This window comes from Heterodontus francisci, chromosome 27 (assembly GCF_036365525.1).
Source record: "Heterodontus francisci isolate sHetFra1 chromosome 27, sHetFra1.hap1, whole genome shotgun sequence".
NCBI lineage: Eukaryota > Metazoa > Chordata > Chondrichthyes > Heterodontiformes > Heterodontidae > Heterodontus > Heterodontus francisci.
This window is the reverse complement of record NC_090397.1, coordinates 25,643,534-25,663,941: the sequence shown is the minus strand read 5'-3', so window position 1 is coordinate 25,663,941 and position 20,408 is coordinate 25,643,534. Positions and strand designations below refer to the sequence as shown.

Sequence of the window (20,408 nt, the reverse complement as noted above, 5' to 3'; positions counted from 1 at the left end):
AATCGGCCTTCCCCCAATTCAGTGCCTTTATTTCCGGTCTGTTTTTGTCCTTTTCCATAACTACTTTAAATTTTCGAGTCATGGTTACTATCCCCGAAATGCTCCCCCACTGACACTTCTACCACTTGACTGGCTTCATTCCCTAGGATTAGGTCCAGTACTGCCCCTTCTCTTGTAGGACTTTCTATGTACTGGCTCAAAAAGCTCTCCTGTATGCATTTTAAGAATTCTGTCCCCTTTAAGCCTTCTGCACTAAGACTATCCCAGTTAATATTGGGGAAGTTGAAATCCCCTACTATAATCATTATTATTATTACTATTATTATTGCCCTATTATTTTTACACCTCTCTGAGATTTGCCTACATATCTGCTCCTCTGTCTCTCCCTGACTGTTTGGAGGCCTATAGTGCACTCCCAGCCAAGTGATTGCCCCCTTTTTGTTTTTAAGTTCTACCCATATGGCCTCATTTGAGGAACCTTCTAAGATATCATCCCACCTTACTGCAGTAATTGACTCCTTGATCAACAGTGCAATGCCACCTCCTCTTTTACCCCCTCCCCTGTCTCACTTGAAGAGTCTATACCCTGGAATATTGAGCTGCCAATCCTGCCCCCCCCCCCCAACCATGTCTCTGTGATAGCAATAATATCATAATCCCATGTGCTAATCAATGCCCTCAATTCATCTTCCTTACTAGTAAAACCCCTTGCATTAAAATAGATGCCATCCAGCCTTGCATGTTTCACTTGTGCCTTAACCAGTCTATATTTGCTCTGGCTTCCAGACTGACTCAGTTTCTCTTCTATATTTGACTGTGCATCACCCCCTACTGTACCTCCACTCTGTATCTCATCCCCCTGCCAAATTAGTTTAAACCCCCCCAACAGCACTAGAAAACCTCCCAGCAAGGATGTTGGTCCTGTTCCAGTTCAGGTTCAACCTGCCCAAGTTGTACAGGTCCCACCTTTGCCAGAAACAGACCCAGTGATCCAGGAAACTAAAGCCCTCCCTCCTGCACCATCTCCTCAGCCACGCATTCATCTGCTCTATCCTCCTATTCCTATACTCACTAGCACGTGGCACTGGGAGTAATCCAGAGATTACAACCTTTGAGGTCCTGCTTTTTAATCTGCTACCTAGCTCCCTAAATTCTTGTTGCAGAACCTCATCCCTCTTTCTAACTATGTCGTTGCTACCAATATGTACCATGACCTCTGACTGTTCACCCTTCCCCTTCAGAATGTCCTGCAGCCACTCCGTGACATCCTTGACCCTAGCACCAGGGAGTCAACACAGCATCCTGGAGTCATGTTTGCGGCCACACAAACCCCTATCTGTACCCCTTACGATAGAATCCCCTATCGCTATAGCTCTCCGAATCCTTTTCCTCCCCTCCTTTGCAGCTGAGCCACCCGTGGTGCCACAGACTTGGCTCTTGCTGCATTCCCCTGAGAAGCTGTCTCCTCCAACAGTATCCAAAGTGGAAAATCTGTTAGAAAGGGAGATGGAGACCTGCATGACCTGCCTGGTGGTCACCCATTCCCTTTCTGCCTGAGCAGTCTTTACCTGCGGTGTGACCACCTCCTTGTACGTGCTATCCACGATGATCACAGCTTTGCAGATGCTCCACAGTGTCTCCAGCCGCCGCTCCAGATCTGAAATGCGGATCTCGGGTAGCTGCAGCTGGAGACACTTCCTGCACACGTGGTTGCCCTGGGCACTGGAAGTGTCCCTGACTTCCCACATTGCACAGGAGGAGCACTCCATGCTGTTGAGCTGCCCTGCCATGACTTACCCGTAATTTATCCCCTTAAATTACCCAAAAATGTAATTATTTACACCACAGACCTTGATTCCGTAAAAAAAACCACTACCTACTATATTTTAAAAAACTGTAGACCTTTCCCTTTACTTTTAGTTACTTACCCAGCTATTTAGAGTTATTCCCTAACAGCAATTACTCACCAACCAATCGCCTGTAGCTTTCCTGTGACGTCACTGCTCACTTTGTTTTCAAACTCCGGTGCATCTGGACTGCTCTCCGCTGCTTCCCGGAAGGTAAGTATTTAAGCAATAACTGTTCAGCTGTATGGAGGAGTTGCTGGATTTCCTGCCCCACACATCTCTTTATACACCAAACTGTCTCTCATCTCTCCACTTGTGTCAGTAATTGACCAATAATTAGACCCAAGCCATGGTCTCTGGCAAAGTTCATCTGCTGGGTGGTGCCCTGTCTTTGCCCACCTGATGAATAGAGTCATTTGAATAAATGTCTGACAACAGGCAGGGCTTGTGCAGGATTCTTCAGTATTAAAGTTGCATTGGGGTCCTTTGTACATTGTAGGACCCTGATTTGCATAAATTAATCAGGCTCCCACTTATTTTGGGTATCTATTTCCCAACCCAGTCCAAAATCATGACAAACTCACAAGAAATGTGATGGTAAGTGTCAGACTGTGGTTTTGGTTTTGCTATCACCCCAATCCTATTGAAAAACACAGTGCTACCAAGACCAGGATTTGCCCCAAGGCGCATGAAACCAAGATCTGGCATCTACCAACGGTGCGTTTCCTGCCCATGTTGTGACAAACAATATCATTCAGGAATCTGCTTAAATGGCGACATACAGTGGCAGGGGATTGTTTCAGCATCATTTACAAGTCACTCAAGAAAATGATGCTGCTAGGTACTGAACTCCCAATATGCTGCATTCCAGTGTGGCATTTCTTGAGATTCAGTTCATGACTAGAAAAGGAAATGATAAATGGAGACCAACTGTTTTTTTTTCACAGGGATGGAGGGACAACTGGAAGCTTTTATATTATCAGAGTCTCATTGGTGGGTGTTTTAGATCACATCAACCATCTATTCTTTGCCATGGATGGTGTATGGTGATGGGCGATCTAAGAAAGAAGAGGGGAAAAATAGCTAGAGTCACATTAGCAAAAAGAAATGTCCATAGAATATTTAAGGAATATGGATACAAATGTGTCACTCTAAGAATTTCGAAAAAGTCATAAATTGTGAGAAGTATGACGGAATTTGAATATTTGTCTGTTGTTTCTCCTGTTTTTGTTTCATTTAAATAGCATTTTAAACCACTTAGCTCAAAACTGGGGCTATTCAGTCGAGCTTACACAGTCATTATAAAGCATCATGTTTGCTTGGAAGTGTGATGTCTGCTTTATTACCAGAGCATCTCTTTGAAGAGGACAAAGTGCTTTAACTTGTGGGTATCTGGATAACAGGGTTGCTAAGAGGTAATGCACCACAAGAACGTTTCCTATAAAACCCAGCCAGTCAGGCTGTGGGAAGAAGGACGCATGCTTTTAATCAGAAAAATCAATTAAGTTAAGGTTGCTTTGAATTAAGTGTGAATCGAATGTGCACAAATCTCTGTTGTAAGTGCAGCGGTCTCAAATGACCTTCCTTCAATCATAAGGTCAGAAGTGGGGATGTTCACTGATGATTGCACAATGTTCAGCACCATTCGTGACTCCTCAGATACTGAAGCAGTCCGTGTAGAAATACAGCAAGACCTGGACAATATCCAGGCTTGGGCTGATATGTGGCAAGTAACATTTGCGCCACACAAGTGCCAGGCAATGACCATCTCCAACAAGAGAGAAGGTAACCATCTCCCCTTGACATTCAACAGCATTACCATCACTGAATCCCCCACTATCAACATTCTAAGGGGCTACCATTGACCAGAAACTGAACTGGAGTAGCCATATAAATACCGTGGCTACAAGAGCAGTCAGAGGCTAGGAATCCTGAGGCGAGTAACTCACCTCCTGACTCCCCAAAGCCTGTCCACCATCTACCAGGCACAAGTCAGGAGTGTGATGGAATACTCTCCACTTGCCTGGATGGGTGCAGCTCCAACAACACTCAAGAAGCTCGACACCATCCAGGACAAAGCAGCCCGCTTGATTGGCACCCCATCTACAAAGATGCACTCCCTCACCATCGACGCACAGTGGCAGTAGTGTGTACCATCTACAAGATGCACTGCAGCAATGCACCAAGGCTCCTCAGACAGCACCTTCCAAACCAGCGACCTCTACCAACTGGAGGGACAAGGGCAGCAAATACATGGGAACACCACCATCTGCAAGTTCCCCTCCAAGTCACACACTATCCTGACTTGGAACTATATCGCCGTTCCTTCATTGTCGCTGGGTCAAAATCCTGGAACTCCCTTCCTAACAGCACTGTGGGTATATCTACCCCAAATGGACTGCAGCGGTTCAAGAAGGCAGCTCACCACCACCTTCTCAAGGGCAATTAGGGATGGGCAATAAATGCTGGCCTGGCCAGTGACGCCCATATCTCATGAATGAATTAAAAAAAAATGTTACAACCCAAGCAATGCATATTAAATGTGTTCATGGATGATCCCTGTAGTTATCCTTGTGTCTGTGTTTATCGCTTGTAAAGATTTTTCATATTGCTTTGCTGATTACCTTCATCTAAGGGACTAGCTTTCAAAGTGTTCTTCAAAGGAATTACGGCCCCAATTTTATTATTGGCAAAGCTGTTGGAGGCCAACCTGCAAGGCCATCTGCTGCCTCCTACATTGGAAGTCAGCAGCCTTCCACCAGCCATGCTGCAGCCACTGGGGTAGCATTGTGTAGGAGCACTAGGACAACAAAGGCACGAGAGTGATTAGTTGACATTTGTATGCAATATGGCATAGAATGATTTATAAATTTGGTTTGGATGTTTATTTTATGGTGGCTTTTATTTTTGCATTGTGCCAAGCAGATGCTGTGTTGGCCAGTAACACAGGAAAGGTCAGGTTTGGGACCGTTCATGAGTGGGGAATTGGGGTTGCATTTACTGGTATCACGGTCAACTGCAGACATGCACGCCAGAAAGGGGCTGTGGTGGTTACCTCCTGCATTCCTCCTTATCAGCTGCTCACTGTATAGCTGGCAGCAAGGGCTGTGCCCTCATAATGGTGCGGTTGTGCAGTATGCAGCAGATCATCATGAATCGTGACATATGCTCTACCAAGTTCCTACAGGGCTCCTCTAGGCAGTCCAGGTAGTGAAAGCGTTGTTACAACATGCCAATGGTGTGCTCGATCACATTTTGTCTCGCAGCATGGCTCTCGCCATACCTATGCTGCCCACGTGTGTGTGGGCTGCGTACTGGAGTCAGGAGCCATGTCTTCAACAGATAGCACTTGTCGGCCAGTGACTACCCTCTGGTTTGTCATCATGGCTCAAATGCAGATGGCACAGAATGAAGGAATCATGACTGCAGCCAGGGTACTGAAGATTGTGGTGCGTATGATTTCAGACAAGCTGGATATTGAGGGAGTGGTATGCCTTTCGTTGCGGTGCAACTCAGAGTTGATATGCAGTGTCCACAGAGTGACGTGCATGCAGTCGGTGGTACCCTGCGCCATTGTAATCCCCATGAAGCTGTGTGCTCATTCCACCTATTTGTCTCTCGCAAAAGAGAATGACATGTATTCAACTCTCTTGTAATACAGAGCCTCAGTAACCTGCATTATGGAGCAGCGCACGGCAAACTGGGAAATGTTACAAATATTGCTCCAGACTGGAAGGAGCCAGACACATAAAAGTTCATGGTCACAGTCACCTTCACAGACAGTGGCAATGCCGACATCCCCCTTCTCTGAGGCTGATGTTGTGGCTGAACCAGTTGGTAGATTTCAGTGAGGACGTCCTCAGTGCAGCAAAGGTGACAGACACACTGGGCAGAATTTTATCCGGCCAGTACGAGCAAGATTGGAGACATGGGGGGCCGAAAAATCGGGGTTGACGCACTCTTCTGGAAACCTGAAGACGGGAACACGGTTCTGGATTTTGTTGGCGGCTGGAAAGATCCAAAATGCACTGCAATTTGAATTGGTGAACAACTAGTTAGAATGCATTTACATTGAATTGAAAACAATTTTTTGCAGGCTTTTAAATTTAGTCAAAAGTACATGGGGATCATGTGCCTTCAGATCCCTGGCTGTTTAAAGGTGGCGGCAGTGACGCGAGATGGCGTGGGAAGGCAGCCATGGGGAACATTGGATAAAGGAAGAGGGGGGTGCAGAGGCCATTGTTGGCCTGTGGTGCTGGACTTTCTGCACAGGCGGGCTCTCTCTTGTGTGAGGAAAAGTACAACTGCCAAGAATGAGGCATATTAATTTTGTCATATGGAACATTAATTTTAAACTCTTACTGGACTGAAAACATTGCTGCACCTACATTCCAAAAAGACAGTGGCTGGAAACATTTGCATTCTAAAAGACAGTTTCCTAGAGAAGACAATGGAACTACTCCCTGATTCAATTAACCAAATGGATTTTGGATCACAAGACACTGAATGTGTGCAAGCCAGCATTCCAGCCCCCTACTGAGGATGTCTACTAAGATTGAAAGAATCCACAAAACCTCACCGGGGAGGTTGTTCCAGGAAAAGAGCTAGTCACATGACTGACCCCCAGACCAGGTTTGGTTTGAATTGTGTTCACAGAGCAGTTTGAAGTCAGACTGGAACTGACCTTGAAGAGAGAACAACTCTCCCTCTCTCTCACGAAAAGAAGAAACTGCCACTGGATTTCAAGAAGACAGAAAACCATCGAAACAAGTTTGACAGTGTGTACTGGGCCCCAACGCAACGGCAAGATCGAACTGCAATCAAAGACTTTACATCAAACTCAAAAGACAGTAAATGAACTCCAGCTATTGCTTCAAACATTTCCCCTTGATTCTTTTCCCTTTTCGATCTCTATCTGTGTTTGTGTTCATTGCGTATGCATGCTAGCGTGGTTGCATCGTGTATTTTTAGTAGTTTAAACTGAATTAGAGTTTTAAGGTTAATGAACTTACACATTTCTTGTTTAAATCTAAGAAAACCTGTCTGGCTGATTTCTTTGCCATTACAATTGTAGAGCAGTGAACAAGGATTCACTGAGGGGAAGCTAAAAACACAGTGTTTTAAAAATTAAAGCCTGTTACGATCAAACCAAGAAAAGGCTGAGAGGGAACCCCTAGACTCCTTTCTCACCTGGCCGAAACACTTGGGTACAAGGGTCGGGTGGGTGCAGTCTCAGGTGCTGGGCTGTCTGCAAGGGTGAGCTCTGAGGGGCATTAGTATGTATTCAGAGCGCAGTAGCAACAGGAAGGTCCCAAGCAAACTTATCTCTGCAAGAACAGCAAACGGGAGGAGTACAAATCAGCTGGCATGCATCTCATACACCCCATCTTTGTGGATCCCTGTGCTACACAGCAGCGGCTCAGAGGGAGGGAGGGCCATGATCTGGATGGGCCCGCCCGTGAAGCTCCAGTAGGAGAATGGCAGCAGCCGACCATGCTACGAAAGGACCAACAGGGTTGGAGAGCGTACCAGACTCACCTCAGCTACCTCCAAATGTCCGAGCGGAAGTGCCATCGAAGACTGTGGCTCTCCAGGGAGGCTGTCACTGACCTATGTGCCATCCTGCAGGATGAGCTGTGACCCATGGGCTTCGTTGGACACCCAGTGCCTGTGGCCCTGATGATTACCATGGTGCTCATGTTCTACATCTCTGGCTCATTCCAGGGATCCACCAGGGACATTAGTGGGGTGTCCCAGGCAGCAGCCCATTGCTGCATCAAGGAGGTGACCAATGCCTTGTTCAAGAGGGCCAGCAACTATGTGCAGTACCAGACCGACCCTGACAGTCAGACAGAGAGGGCCATTTTCAGAAAACAATGCAAAGGCCACAGTTAATACACCTGTGAATCCCCAAGTGCATCCTAGGTGCTTATCTTTACATGTTTCTGTCTGCTTCTACGTGGTGCAATCCCTGCACTGACACCTGAGGTGGAGGCAGGCTGCTGATCGAGCTGTCCCTTGGCCTGGGATGATTTTGGCAGGTGTCCTCTGGCTGACTGAGGCCTGGGGGGCCCTGGGTGGCTGAGGGTTTCCTGCACAGGTGCAGGAGGCTCTTCAGTCATCACAGTTACTGGAGCTGGGGTCACTGCAGAGAGGCTGAGGAGCTGCTGTCCACACTCAGAATGCCCTGAGGGGAGCCTCCAGATGTGGGGGGTCAGCCTCTCCTCCTCCCTTTCAAGGCTCACCTGAATGTCCCTGCTGACCGTAGAGGGACGAGGAACTGGAAAAGACTCCAGATGACTCGTCCTTCTCTCGCTTTGCCATTGCTATGTAGAGCTCATGGCCAAGGTGTTGGTGTGCAGATCTGCGCACATCTGTGGGATCATCTGGCTCTCCATGAGATCTGCCAACCTCTCGATAAAGGAAGCCATGTGCTCACACCCCTGAGAAATAGCAGCACTCATGGCATCGTCTACTCATGGCCATGCAATGCCTCTGGCAGCTCCGCCAGATGTTCCTTTACTTCTTTCTGCAACTCCAGCATGTTCTGTGCTGCCGACTCCAGAGGCTCGTCATCAACCTAGGGCCCAGCAAGGGCCTGGCCTCCCAAAGTCCTCCAACTGTTAGTGGCCTTGGCTATCACAGCCTCTGGTCAGCTGCTCAGGTGTGTGTGTGGTGCTCACATCAGCCTGTGACCCTGAATCTAATCCCGAGCGCATACCCACTGACAGAAAGTATCTGGGCTGGTGGAGAGTGCAGGGGAATGATGTGATGTTGCATTTTCTGACTGTTCCTCCTCCTCCTCCTCAAGAGTTCAACAGCAAGCCCCCATCCCAGAGGCTGTGCTTGCCTCCAACGTGCCATGACCTGCGTGAGAGAACACAAGCATTTGTGGGTTAGGTGGTTCAGATCTCGTCATGCCAACCATGCATGATGTGGATCTCCAGAGGTGTAATGGAAGACACATGAGCACAATGTCTCTTCAGTCTCTTGTGCAGACCCTCCGGTCTCCATTTCTTAAATGGTAAGAGATTAGAAAGTATAGATGTACAAAGGGATCTGGGCGCCCTTGTCAATAAATCACTGAAAGCTAACATGCAGGTGCAAGAGCAGTTAAGAAGGCTAATGGTATGTTAGCCTTTATCGCAAGAGGATTTGAGTACAGGAGTAGTGAAGTCTTGCTTCAATTGTATAGAACCTTGGTTAGACTGCACTTGGAGTACTGTGTGCAGTTTTGGTCCCCTTACCTTAGGAAAGATATTATTGCCATAGAGGGAGTGCAATGAAGGTTCACCAGAACTGTTCCCGGGATGGTGGGACTGTCCTATGAAGAGAGATTGGGGAAACTGGGCCTGTATTCTCTAGAGTTTCAAAGAATGAGAGGTGATCTGATTGAAACCTACAAAATACTTAAAGGGATAGCTAGGGAGACGCAGGTAAGATGTTTCCCCTGATAGGGAAGTCTAACACCTGGGGACACAATTTCAAAATAAGGACAGAGATGAGGAGAAATTTCTTTCCTCAGAGGGTTGTGAATCTTTGGAATTCTCTATCCCACAGGGCTGTGGAAGCTCAGTCATTGAGTATGTTTAAAGCATAGATTGACAGATTTCTAAATACAAATGACATAAGGGGATATGAGGATAATGTGGGGAAAAAGGCATTGAAGTGGATGGTCAGCCTTGATTATATTGAATGGTGGGGCAGGCTTGATGGGCTGAATGGCCTACTCCTGCTCCTATGTTCCTACCTCCTCCTCTTCACACCTCTCCCCTTTGGGGACTTCTGGTCTCAGTTAACTTTACAATAGATGGAGTCATTCAGCAAATGGATAATATTAGCCATGCAAGACATTTTATAATGGACTAAACTATGAAGTGGGTTTATTTACCATAAAATAAATTGAATGCATGGTTGGGTAGGCAGAGTTGCGGGAGCATTAGATTTTGTCAAACACTGGTACATTATGTTAGTTGCAGAAAGTTTTACATTATAGTCTGGAATTTAACGATGAGGCGGTGGTCCTGCTCACTGGCTCGAAAGCCAGGAGCATGCCCACCTCCGCCAGCCCTGGAAGCCATACTGCTATTTTGCGTGGCTCAGACAATTAATTGCCTAAGGTTGGGGCTTCTGCTCCTCTGAGGCAGAATATCCCGACTCCAAGAGCTGCTGGCTAATCAGAAGGCCGGCAGCTCTTCGGTCCCAGCAGTGCCACCAGGAGTGGTGGCCATTGCTGGGACTGCACCCAGCGAGAAGAGCCACGGTATAGGTAAGTGGGGTCATGCCTGTGCTGCGAGGGAGAAGCCCTCTGTGCAGCACAGGGTGCCCGATCAGGACGGCCCCCACCAGCCTTCAAGGAGGCCACCAGGTATTACTGGGTGGCCTCCTCAGGTAGCGAAGTGCCCATCCACCGCTGGTAAAATTCAGGAAGAGGTCCTGAAATGGCCATTAATTAGCCACTTAACGGCCTCAATTGGCCTAAGTTTGGATGGGCTGCCTGCCATCTCCTCCACCACTGGTAAGATACCAGCGGGGAGTATGTATGCGACGGGTACAGCGCCCTCGCCATCCCATCTGATTTATGCCCCCTCGCCTCCCAGCCTGCCACGGTGTCTGCAGCATGTCTGCGAATCTTACAAGGTAGACATTCTGTTGATGAATTTACCAACAAAGGCTTAATCAGTTTGGAATGGGCTACTACTCCTTGATGGGAAATGTATTTTTGATGGAAAAGTATAGGGGATGCTGAAATCTTTTGAGGAAAAGTAATGAGCTGAACATGTATGCAATGACAGGGATTGTTACTTGCTCAACTAACAGACTACAGCAAAATATGGCATAGCTGCAATCTTTCATGGGATGTCCTGTGGTCCTGTGCATTACAATTACACTGAGTATCCTTTTGTGGATCAGGCTATGAACCAATTCCCCTATCATAATGGGGGGGCCTTAGTAATTAGAGGTGAGAGTAGCTGCCCTTGGCATCAAGAGAGCCTTCAACCAATGACGGCACCAAGGAGCCTTAGCAAGATTGAGGTCAATGGGGATTGGGGGGGTGGGTCAAATAAAAAACTCCCTACAGGAGCTGAAATCGTACCTGACACACAAAAGATGGTTGTGGTTATGAGGCCAGGCATCACACCACCATAGCATCACTGCAAGATTTCATCAGGGAAATATCTTCAGTCCAACCATCTACAGTTGATTTTCTCCATCATAAGATCGGGAGTGGAGCAGTTTGGCAACAAGTCCATAGAAGTCAACTTAATTCACAGCTCTTCTAGTAATATTGCCGCTCTTACTACGAAAAGCACAAATGTTGTGGGAACACTGTCATCTCCAAGTCACACATCATCCTGATTTTTACATTGATTGCTGTTGATTTATCATCGCTGGATTAATGTCCAGCATTCCTACCTAACACCATTGCAGGATATCATAACCACAAGGACTGCTGCAGTTTAAATAGAAGGCTCACTGCTACTATCTTAGAGGAACTAGGGTTGGGTGATAAATGTGGCCATGCCACCTTCACCCGCATTCACATAGGTCTTGGAGACTATCTTTCTTGTTCATTTTCTGAACATATCTACCGTGCAAACCTAGGTACACAATATAATATGGTTTTCCATGGTTCACTTTGTTGACACTTCTTCACATCAACAATATTGTTCAGTCTGCAGCAGTCATGTTTGCAGTTCCCAACAGCAACATTTATGCAATCATATCAGTGGATTTATGTAGGCAGAGGTCTCCTGGCAGAGCCTTCCTTTCCCATCCAGTAAACATCATCTGGCTTTGGCTCTGGACCTCACATGTTGGTCACAGGAGTATAATATATTAAAGGACAGTTCCCAGCATCAGTCTTGCCTGCATTTGATAGCAGTGACTGATAAGTTCCTGACAGAATGGCTGGCCCATGTGGGTTTAGGGCAAGTAGACATGAGAACTTTTTACCTGGCACATCAATTAATTGGAGCTAAGTTTAATAACGCTACCCCGGAACAGTTCCAGACTTATTAATGGGAAAGCCTGTGTATGTGGTCAGATCATGTTATGGTGGTTCAGTATATTAACAAGCGGGTGGGAGCTGGTTCATTTCCACAGTCAAAATGCTATTCACTATCTGGGTCGTTAACTTGGTCATAAGGTTACGCTGTTGGCTCAGCATTTAAGCAGCATACATAATATAATGGCAGACATTCTCGGCCACCACATTGTTCACCCTTGTGAGTGGAAAATTTACCTAGGCTGGAATTTTACAGTGGGCGGGGGTGGGGGGGGGGGCGGGGCCCGACCACCTGCCAAAAAGTCAGTGGCGAGCCCGCCTCCTCTGGGTCTGGGGATCCAGACCGGAGTTTTCTCTCCCAACGCCCTTAATTGGTCTTGGGCGGGACTTCCACCTCATTGAGGCAGGAAGTCCCGCCTAATGGAGCTGCTGGCCAATCAGCGGGCTGGCAGCTGTTAGTCCCAGATGCGCCACCCAGAGCGGTGGCCACTTCTGGGACTACACCCAGCCTCAGGAGGAACATGACGGAGGCCCCGGAAAAAAAGTAAGTTTTTGGGGCCTCGCCGGGACAATTGATAGGGCCCCGGTGAGGGAAGGCGGGTTGGTTAGGGGGGTGGGGGGGGCATGTGTGTTGCGGGCAGTTCGAGTTTCGGGTGTGGCCCTCCATGGGGCACAGGGTGCCCGATCAGGAGTGCCCCCCAGCCCGCCAGAAGGCTGCCTAGTTTCATCAGGCAGGTTTTCTGAGGACTCAGCTGCCCGAAAGCCAAGGGTAAAATACCTGTGGCAGCGTGCGGATGCCCTTAAGTGGGAGTTAATTGGCCACTTAAGGGCCTTGATTGGCCTGGGGCATGTGGGCCTTTTCTCACCGCTGCCGCCCTTCGTAAATTGGCAGCAGTAGCAGGAGTGGGTTGGGAAGGCCCCCCCAGCCTTCCACTCCACTTTAGGCCCACCCGCCCGCCCCCAGCAACCAGCCCTAGAGTTTAGTTCAGGACATTTTGAGGAATCAGAGGCATCTGGAGATAGATATGTTTGCTTCATCTCAAGGACAGGAGCTGCTTTAGTCTTTGGCCCTGGAAGTTAAGGTTTCTGTATGCATTCTCTCTCTTTCCCCCAAGGTAGTCCAAAAGATACACACAGGTGAAGAGAAAGTCAAGCTGACAACTCCTTATTAGCTCTGAAACAAGGATTTTTAGATATCGTGGCAGAGAGCAGAGGCAGGATCCCCTCTCTTGCAGGATGGATCTCCTTGCATAGTTGGGAGGGGGATATTAGGTGGGTGGGAGGAAAGAGAGAGTAAAATATTGCATTTGAGCCTGGAGACATTATGATTGATGATCTGATAATTTAATAACATGAAATTATTGTAGATTAGCCATGTTTGATATAAACATTCTGACAGGACAGACCTTCGATTCATGCATAATTATTAACCTTGTTTCCCAGGTCCTCTTGGGTCAGGAAAATGTTCTGTTGTTTTATCCTCTTCAGTGGCGCAGTGGTTAGCACCGCAGCCTCACAGCTCCAGCGACCCGGGTTCAATTCTGGGTACTGCCTGTGTGGAGTTTGCAAGTTCTCCCTGTGTCTGCGTGGGTTTTCTCCGGGTGCTCCGGTTTCCTCCCACATGCCAAAGACTTGCAGGTTGATAGGTAAATTGGCCATTAGCAATTGCCCCTAGTATAGGAAGGTGGTAGGGAAATATTGGGACAGGTGGGGATGTGGTAGGAATATGGAATTAGTGTAGGATTAGTATAATTGGATGGTTGATGGTCGGCACAGACTCGGTGGGCCGAAGGACCTGTTTCAGTGCTGTATCTCTAAACTAAACTAAACAAAAAAAAAAGTCAGAAATGGAACATTGGTCCAGATTTTGCTGCCAAAATTACGGCAAGTTAAAGGTGCACACCGTAATGAGTGTGTATAAAATCCAGCAATTTCCAGCTTGGAAAATACATGTTAGCCATTGGATGGGATCTTGCTGTTGATCTCTCCATGAGTTTCAAGAATTGTGCCATAAATACAAATTAAACTCACTTCAGAAAGTGTGGTCTGGTATTTCATGACATAAGGACCTTGTTATTGATAGGATTTATATTCCTGCAATGCCTCTTAACCTTGGAGGCCCTGAAAGAGAACCAATTGAAACTGTGGAGTCTCATTCTTGCAGGTAGTAAATTGTTCCTTGAAGGTTTAAAAATTTCTAATGTAAATTTATGAATTTTTTCTTATTTTTCCTTTCTGCCTCTTTTTTTCTCTTACTCGCAATCCAATCTTTCTTTCTTTCCTTCCCTTTATTTCTCTTTCTATATCTTGACATAAATTCACCATTTTCCTTCTTTGTTATTGGCTCTGGTTCTTTCTCTATTTTTAAATTCCATTGGTTAAGGAGATAGACCATTGTACCTGTCAATCACCAAGGTCCCAGATGGCCAATTACATATCAATTCACACTTGAGGCAATTTGCAGTGCAAAAAAGTTTTGAGCTGAAGGTTGAGGGAAAAAATTGAAAAATTAATTGGGAACGCCATGAGATGCCCTGCTCCAGCAAATTCTGGCCCATTTCCCTGTGGAGATACTTTCAGAACTCCAAGTTCTAAAGAATTAATCATACCCTTTATCAGTGATACTTTCCCATTTAAGTGTAGAAACCCCAAATGATCAATTGACTTTGACAATTCGCATTCTAATTTAGATGTTTTATATGATCAAGTTACAAAACTTACTGATTCTCAGATTCAAACTGACTTGAGAGAAAATTCTGTTTTTAAAACCTTTTGCAGTTCTTCTCAATAATTGCTCTTTGCTTGCAATCAAATAAATACAGCAGACTGATCTTTACAAGCTGAACCAAAAGAAATTTACACACAGAGGACCACAAATCACATAATAAAGTGTGTGAAATTCTCCAAAGTGAATCCCCATCTGTTACAGCACAGCTTGAAATCTCCAGTGATTGCCATGTTGGCAAATGAAAGCACCTGTAAATAAAAGTGATCTTTTTGCCCTCATACATTCTAGCTATTTTCATTACCTTGCTACATACATCACTATAAACCGGTATATTTTTAATTTGATATTACAGAATTATCCATTTTTGTTTTTCATTGATCAGTTTTGAAAGTAATTTTCTGACATTTTTAGGTAGTTACATGAAGGATTTTATTGCCAATTATGCCATGCAATCTATGAGAATGCATCTAATTTGCATTTGCTACCTGTTTAGAATACACACTTTACTGATATTTAATTATATGATTTTGAAAGGTGCTTCTCAAAAAAAAATCTTGTTTGACAAAATCAAATGGCTAGAGAAAACTCGCTATATTGCTCTCTTATGTCAAGGTGTAACAAATGGAAATGCCCAATCCTTACATCATGTCGGTTATCCCCACAAAGAACTGAGCCATCAAGTTTATCATTCACACTGTTGAAGCATTTCTTGCCCCTAATTCATGGCCAATAGTAAATTATTCCGTACAATTTGTAGTGTTTGTTTGCGTTTATTGGTTATATGGCTGTTTCTGCTATGTGACCAAAAGTTTGACATCACATTATGTTTTTGATGTGCAGCCATGATTTTATTGGAGAATTCACCACAAATTACAGAGAACTTTCCAGGGGACAGTCACAGTTCAATGTGTATGAGGTAAGTTCTTGCTTTTTGTTTTCTGATTAAAATAATTGGATTGGAAAAGATATTGCGCTGGTCCCAATTGTGATTTTTTTTAACTTCATGTTGAATAATTATGATGATAATTAATATTACGAAGTAATAAGAACTTTTCGGTGCAGGAGAAACATTCATTTTTGATTAACCCACATATCTGCTGCTTTATTATAATCTTCAATTCCTTATTTTTCCAGAAAGGCTTGCTCAAAACTGCATGTTCAACCATTTATGCTGTGTACTGCAATAGCCTCTAATAGTTTATTTCACAAGTCTATTATCTTGTTGGATCAAAAGATTTCACCCAGCTTCCTTTCTGATTACTGACGTTCTCTATTTTTATTTCTGTTCTTGGTATTTGGACCCTTTTCTACATTTTGCTTGAACCAGCTTCATCAATTCCCTTCATGATCTTGAATGCTTCTGTTAAATCCCCTTGAAATTTCCTCTTCCTGCCCACGAAATGCCCAATTTCCTTAACATTTCTTCAGAACTTATATTTATCATAGTTGGAATTATCTTTATTTGTTAACCTTTGTGCAGTGGCAGTGATATACTTTATATTCCCCCTTGTTGTGCTTCTGATAATCTTCAGTCTGTGCCCTTTGTAACAGATGCACCAACCAATGGAAACAATCTTTCACAATTGACCCTCTCAAAACCTTCAGAATTTTGAAAACCTTAGCATCCTCCCTTAACTTATGCTATTCCAGTGGAGAACAGCCCCAACTTGCAACAGTCTTGGCAGAGACTGCTGCTGTTGTTGTTGAATCACCTGATTTACAGTGAGCAAGTTCTATACCACTGGAGTGAGAAACTCTGAGCTGTTTTGAAAATCTCAATTTACAGGTTGATTTTCCCTGAGCCTTCCCTGATAACTGATGAGGGCGAGGTAGCTTCATCTAGCATGGGCTGACCTTCATCTAGCATGGGCTGAATGAGGCACTCAGGTCATTGTTGGCTGCTGGAAGTGGCATTTGTTTTGGTGTTGGAATGTTGCTTCTTCCAGAGGCACCAATGAAAATGTGGGTCATTTTCCTTTTCCTTTGTAGTAAATCTGAGCAGTCAGCATTCCCCAAATACAGGGCAGAGAAAATTATGTGATCAGTGATGAGACCCACTACATCAGATCTCCACCCTCATTGCACTGCCTGAGATAAGGTTGCCAACACTGATTTCATCACATGTTTATAACACATGTCATAACACATATCATGCTGCCTGTGTCTGGGCCGCCATTGTCAGCACGACTGTAAAGACAGGTGGTGAGTTTTGGCACAGTGTAGGTTAAAGTAATCCCTATTTTGGCAAGTACTGAGCTCTAGTCTTTAAAAAAAACCCTTTTTTTTTACTTAAGAGTCATGGTTTTTGACTTACCTTGAGGTAGTTGCTTAGTAGTTGGTTAATCTTATGTTGATAGAAGTGGAGAAATCAACTGGGAGAATGGTACACACAGTAATCCATAGAGTGACACATGAGGAAGCCTGGAGGATGAGTTATGTACTTCCAGACATTGCCAGTTAGATAGGTTTTGCATATTTCATGAGGTAAAAGTGCTGTTATTCCCTCAGCTTTACACCAAGGTCATTAAATATCTATCCAAGCAGAAGTTCTCTGCAATGTGTCTGCACCTGTGGTGTAATCCTTTTCACAATAGACAGTTTGCAGGATGTAGTTCAGCCTTTACCAGGGAATGAAACTGATGAAGTTATCGCCATCCAATGTGACATACTTCCAATGATTTTGAAAAAGCTGACTTTGTCCAATCTAATCAGTAAGTGGAGAATATTTTATATGTAGAAAGTGGTCATTTTTACATACAATTCTGCAGTCAATAGCAGAGAAAATTATTGATTTTTGCAACAATAACTGAATATTTGGATTCATCTTTCAATGAAGTAGAAAAGGAATGCTTTTAAAGAATGAACTTGCATTTACACAGCCACTCGTTCACATTTTCAGCAGGTACCAAAGCACTTCACAACCATTGAATTACTTTTGAATGTAGACACTGTAGGCAAACACAGCAGTGAATTCTGCCCCTCCACCTCACCCACTTGGAGCACTGGATCACAAAATCAGGGGCTGAATTTTACCAGCCCTTCGGGGATGTGCGGGGATCCGGAAAGGCTGGCAAAATTGTGTGCCATTTTGCCAGTGGTGGGAAAGGTAGCAGGCAGTCTGCTCGCCTGGAACCTAATGGAGCCACTTAAGTGCCTCTTAAGGGCTTCTTTCTGCCTCCACTGGCATTTTACCCACTGCTGTGAGGCCTGCTGCCATGCAGGGAGACCTAGGTAGCCTCCCAGTGGGCTACGGTGGGGAGGCCTCCTTCTTGGGCACTCTGTGGCCCACGGAGGGGCACCCTGGCAGCAACGACCACTTCTGTGGCAACGGTGCCACCTGCCCTCCATGACCACACCCCCTCACTGGGGCCTGCCAGACTGGCCCCGGGGCCCCCAGACTCCACTTACCTGACGTTGAGGGAATGCGGCCATCAGTGCCCCCTCATCCACCAGTTGCAACCCCAGCAGTGGCCACCACTAGTGGTGGCTTTGCTGAGCTGCCAGCCCTCTGATTGGGCCAGCAGCTCTTCGGGTGGGCCACCATCCTTCATAGGGATGGTAGCCACTCCATTGGCTGCTGTCAGCAAAATGTGGCCCTGGATACCACTGCCTGCTGAAGAGGGGTTCCCCGCACTCACCCGCTTTTCGCCAAGGCAGTGGGATCCCTGCTGTCTATGTAAAATCCAGCCCCACCATTTTACATTACAAATTGTAAAAAACAAAAATGTTATTTGCAAAAGGCTAAAAAGCTTAAATGAAGACCCTGTCTGATAGTTTTTGATGGTTCAGAGAGATACTCAGGATCATGTAAAGCAGGCAGTTCTCCTAATGGCAAGTCTCTTCTCAACCAGCACCATTAAAGTGCCAAATCATTGCTCTTTGTGGGGTCTTGCTATTGCAAGTTTTTGTACTGTGATTGTTGTATTTCCCATTTATAATCATTGCACGTAAGAGTAACTTGTTGTATATGTCATGCCGAGAGACATGTGGTGAGGTTGTTTCCCTCTTTCTTGATAATAGTAACGAAATTTGTATGTGACAATGCTTGCATTCCAGCTCCCAGTAATGGGTAAGCATGCTGATATTAACCTAGTGAAAGCAAAACTATTTTTGAAAATAGTTGTCCAATGTTACACTACATATTAACAAGTAATAAAAAGCGGTGCTTTGTTTAAGCTATATCCAGTTTATATAATTAATATACTCGTCGATATCCCATGGTGTTGCACACAGGAAATCAAGACCAATTCTAGACTTCACATGTAGTGGGAATGGAGGACAAGGAAAGATTAGATGTAATTCGGTCTCCATTTACATTGTGCTGTTCTTATTTATATCTAGATATCTTGCCACTATAAATTCCTGTGTTAGCATTTATAATGATAACTGTCAGTATCAATTTGTCATACTGTAATTATATCCTCCAACCAGCAATGGTGTTGCAATGCCTGCACTAGATAGAGAGCATAATTATAGTGTGACAAGTTTATACAGATGGTTTCCATTAAAATATGGATATAAAGGTTTCGAATGGGGAAAGTTTTAAATACTAGTTTATTGTCTGTGACATTGTACATGGAAGTCAAGGGCAAATGTCATTTTCAGGTGAAGTGGGGTTAGTGGACATGGAATAATTGGCCATGGGTGATGTCCATCCCCTGTTATAAGCCCCGACCAATATTCTGTTCCATTGACTTGATATAGGGTGGCTAATGTGACACTGCCTGTCTTGTACTACTATCCATGAAGAATTTCTACCTTAAATGAAACTGTGAATAATTTTATTATTTCTAGTTCAATAGGAAATCTCATGTTAGTTTAGGAAGCAGAGAATTAGAGCCTTTAGAGCACAAGTTTCTCTGTAGTATTCGAGTTCCTTGCAGGCTGAGGAGTTGGAAGATGTAAAACTAAGGCACTGCACCATCACTACTGGCAGGAAGGTGTTATTGAAGCATAGCAGGTCTGCATAGGCAGTTTCTATTATAGATGTCAAAATAGGAATTTATAATGGACAAAGTTGAAAGGAAGCACACGCAGACATAAGCCAGTTAACATATTACCAGTTGATATTCCATAACATTTTACATAGGAAGTCACGATCGAGTGTATTCTTCAGGGAAGAAGGGTTAAAAGTTAGGGGATGATTGGTTGTAGACATAATTCAGACAGCATTTTAAATGTATAAATTTTGTCCTAATTTTGTATAATACTTCGATTTAATATTATTATTTATAGTTAAATAGCAAAATATTTTGGGAAGTAGAGAAGTAGAATTGGTTGGAGCATAGAAGTTCACGTGCTGTAAAGGCTGAGGGGCTGGGCGATGTAAAACTGAGCTGCTAGACTATCCCCTCTGGTCAGATAGTATAAATACAGCATGGGAAGTTTACGTAGACAGTTTCCATCCTATATATAGCTACAGGAATTTATAATGGGAAAAACTGACAACAGGAAGTGTGTGTGGAGATCTAAGAATTTTAATACATTATTATAAGGTGGATATGCAATAGATTGTCATGAAGATGAAAAAGTTTCAATCCTGGCAAGCATTTGTTTTTCCTTATCAGGAGGTCCAATGTTTTACTAATAATAAATAAATGGTTACTGTCCTTTCATACCCAGTAAAATAACTCAATCCCAAAGTATGCATGTAAGTGGAAACTTTTAATGATATTTTCCATCCTATTTATGTCTGTCATTTACTTTTCAGATAAACAGCCAAACTACACCTTTATGAACTAGTAATTTTATTTTTAACATTACCTTCCCAGTTATTCAATTCTTCTTTCAATAGGAGTTAATTAAATTCAGAAGAAATAGTATT

General features: G+C 44.6%; 1 protein-coding gene across 3 annotated transcripts in view; it reads left to right on the top strand.

Annotated features, from left to right (window-relative positions):
* Positions 1-20,408, top strand: part of LOC137384709 (copine-8) — a 445,401-nt gene that overhangs the window by 253,897 nt on the left and 171,096 nt on the right. For all 3 annotated transcript variants that reach the window (XR_010977638.1, XM_068059014.1, XM_068059012.1), the window contains one exon: positions 15,425-15,500. Coding sequence is in view for 2 of the 3 variants with exons in the window: in XM_068059014.1 (XP_067915115.1) it covers positions 15,425-15,500 (76 nt within the window). In the remaining variant the exon portion in view is untranslated. The remainder of the gene's footprint in view (positions 1-15,424; positions 15,501-20,408) is intronic.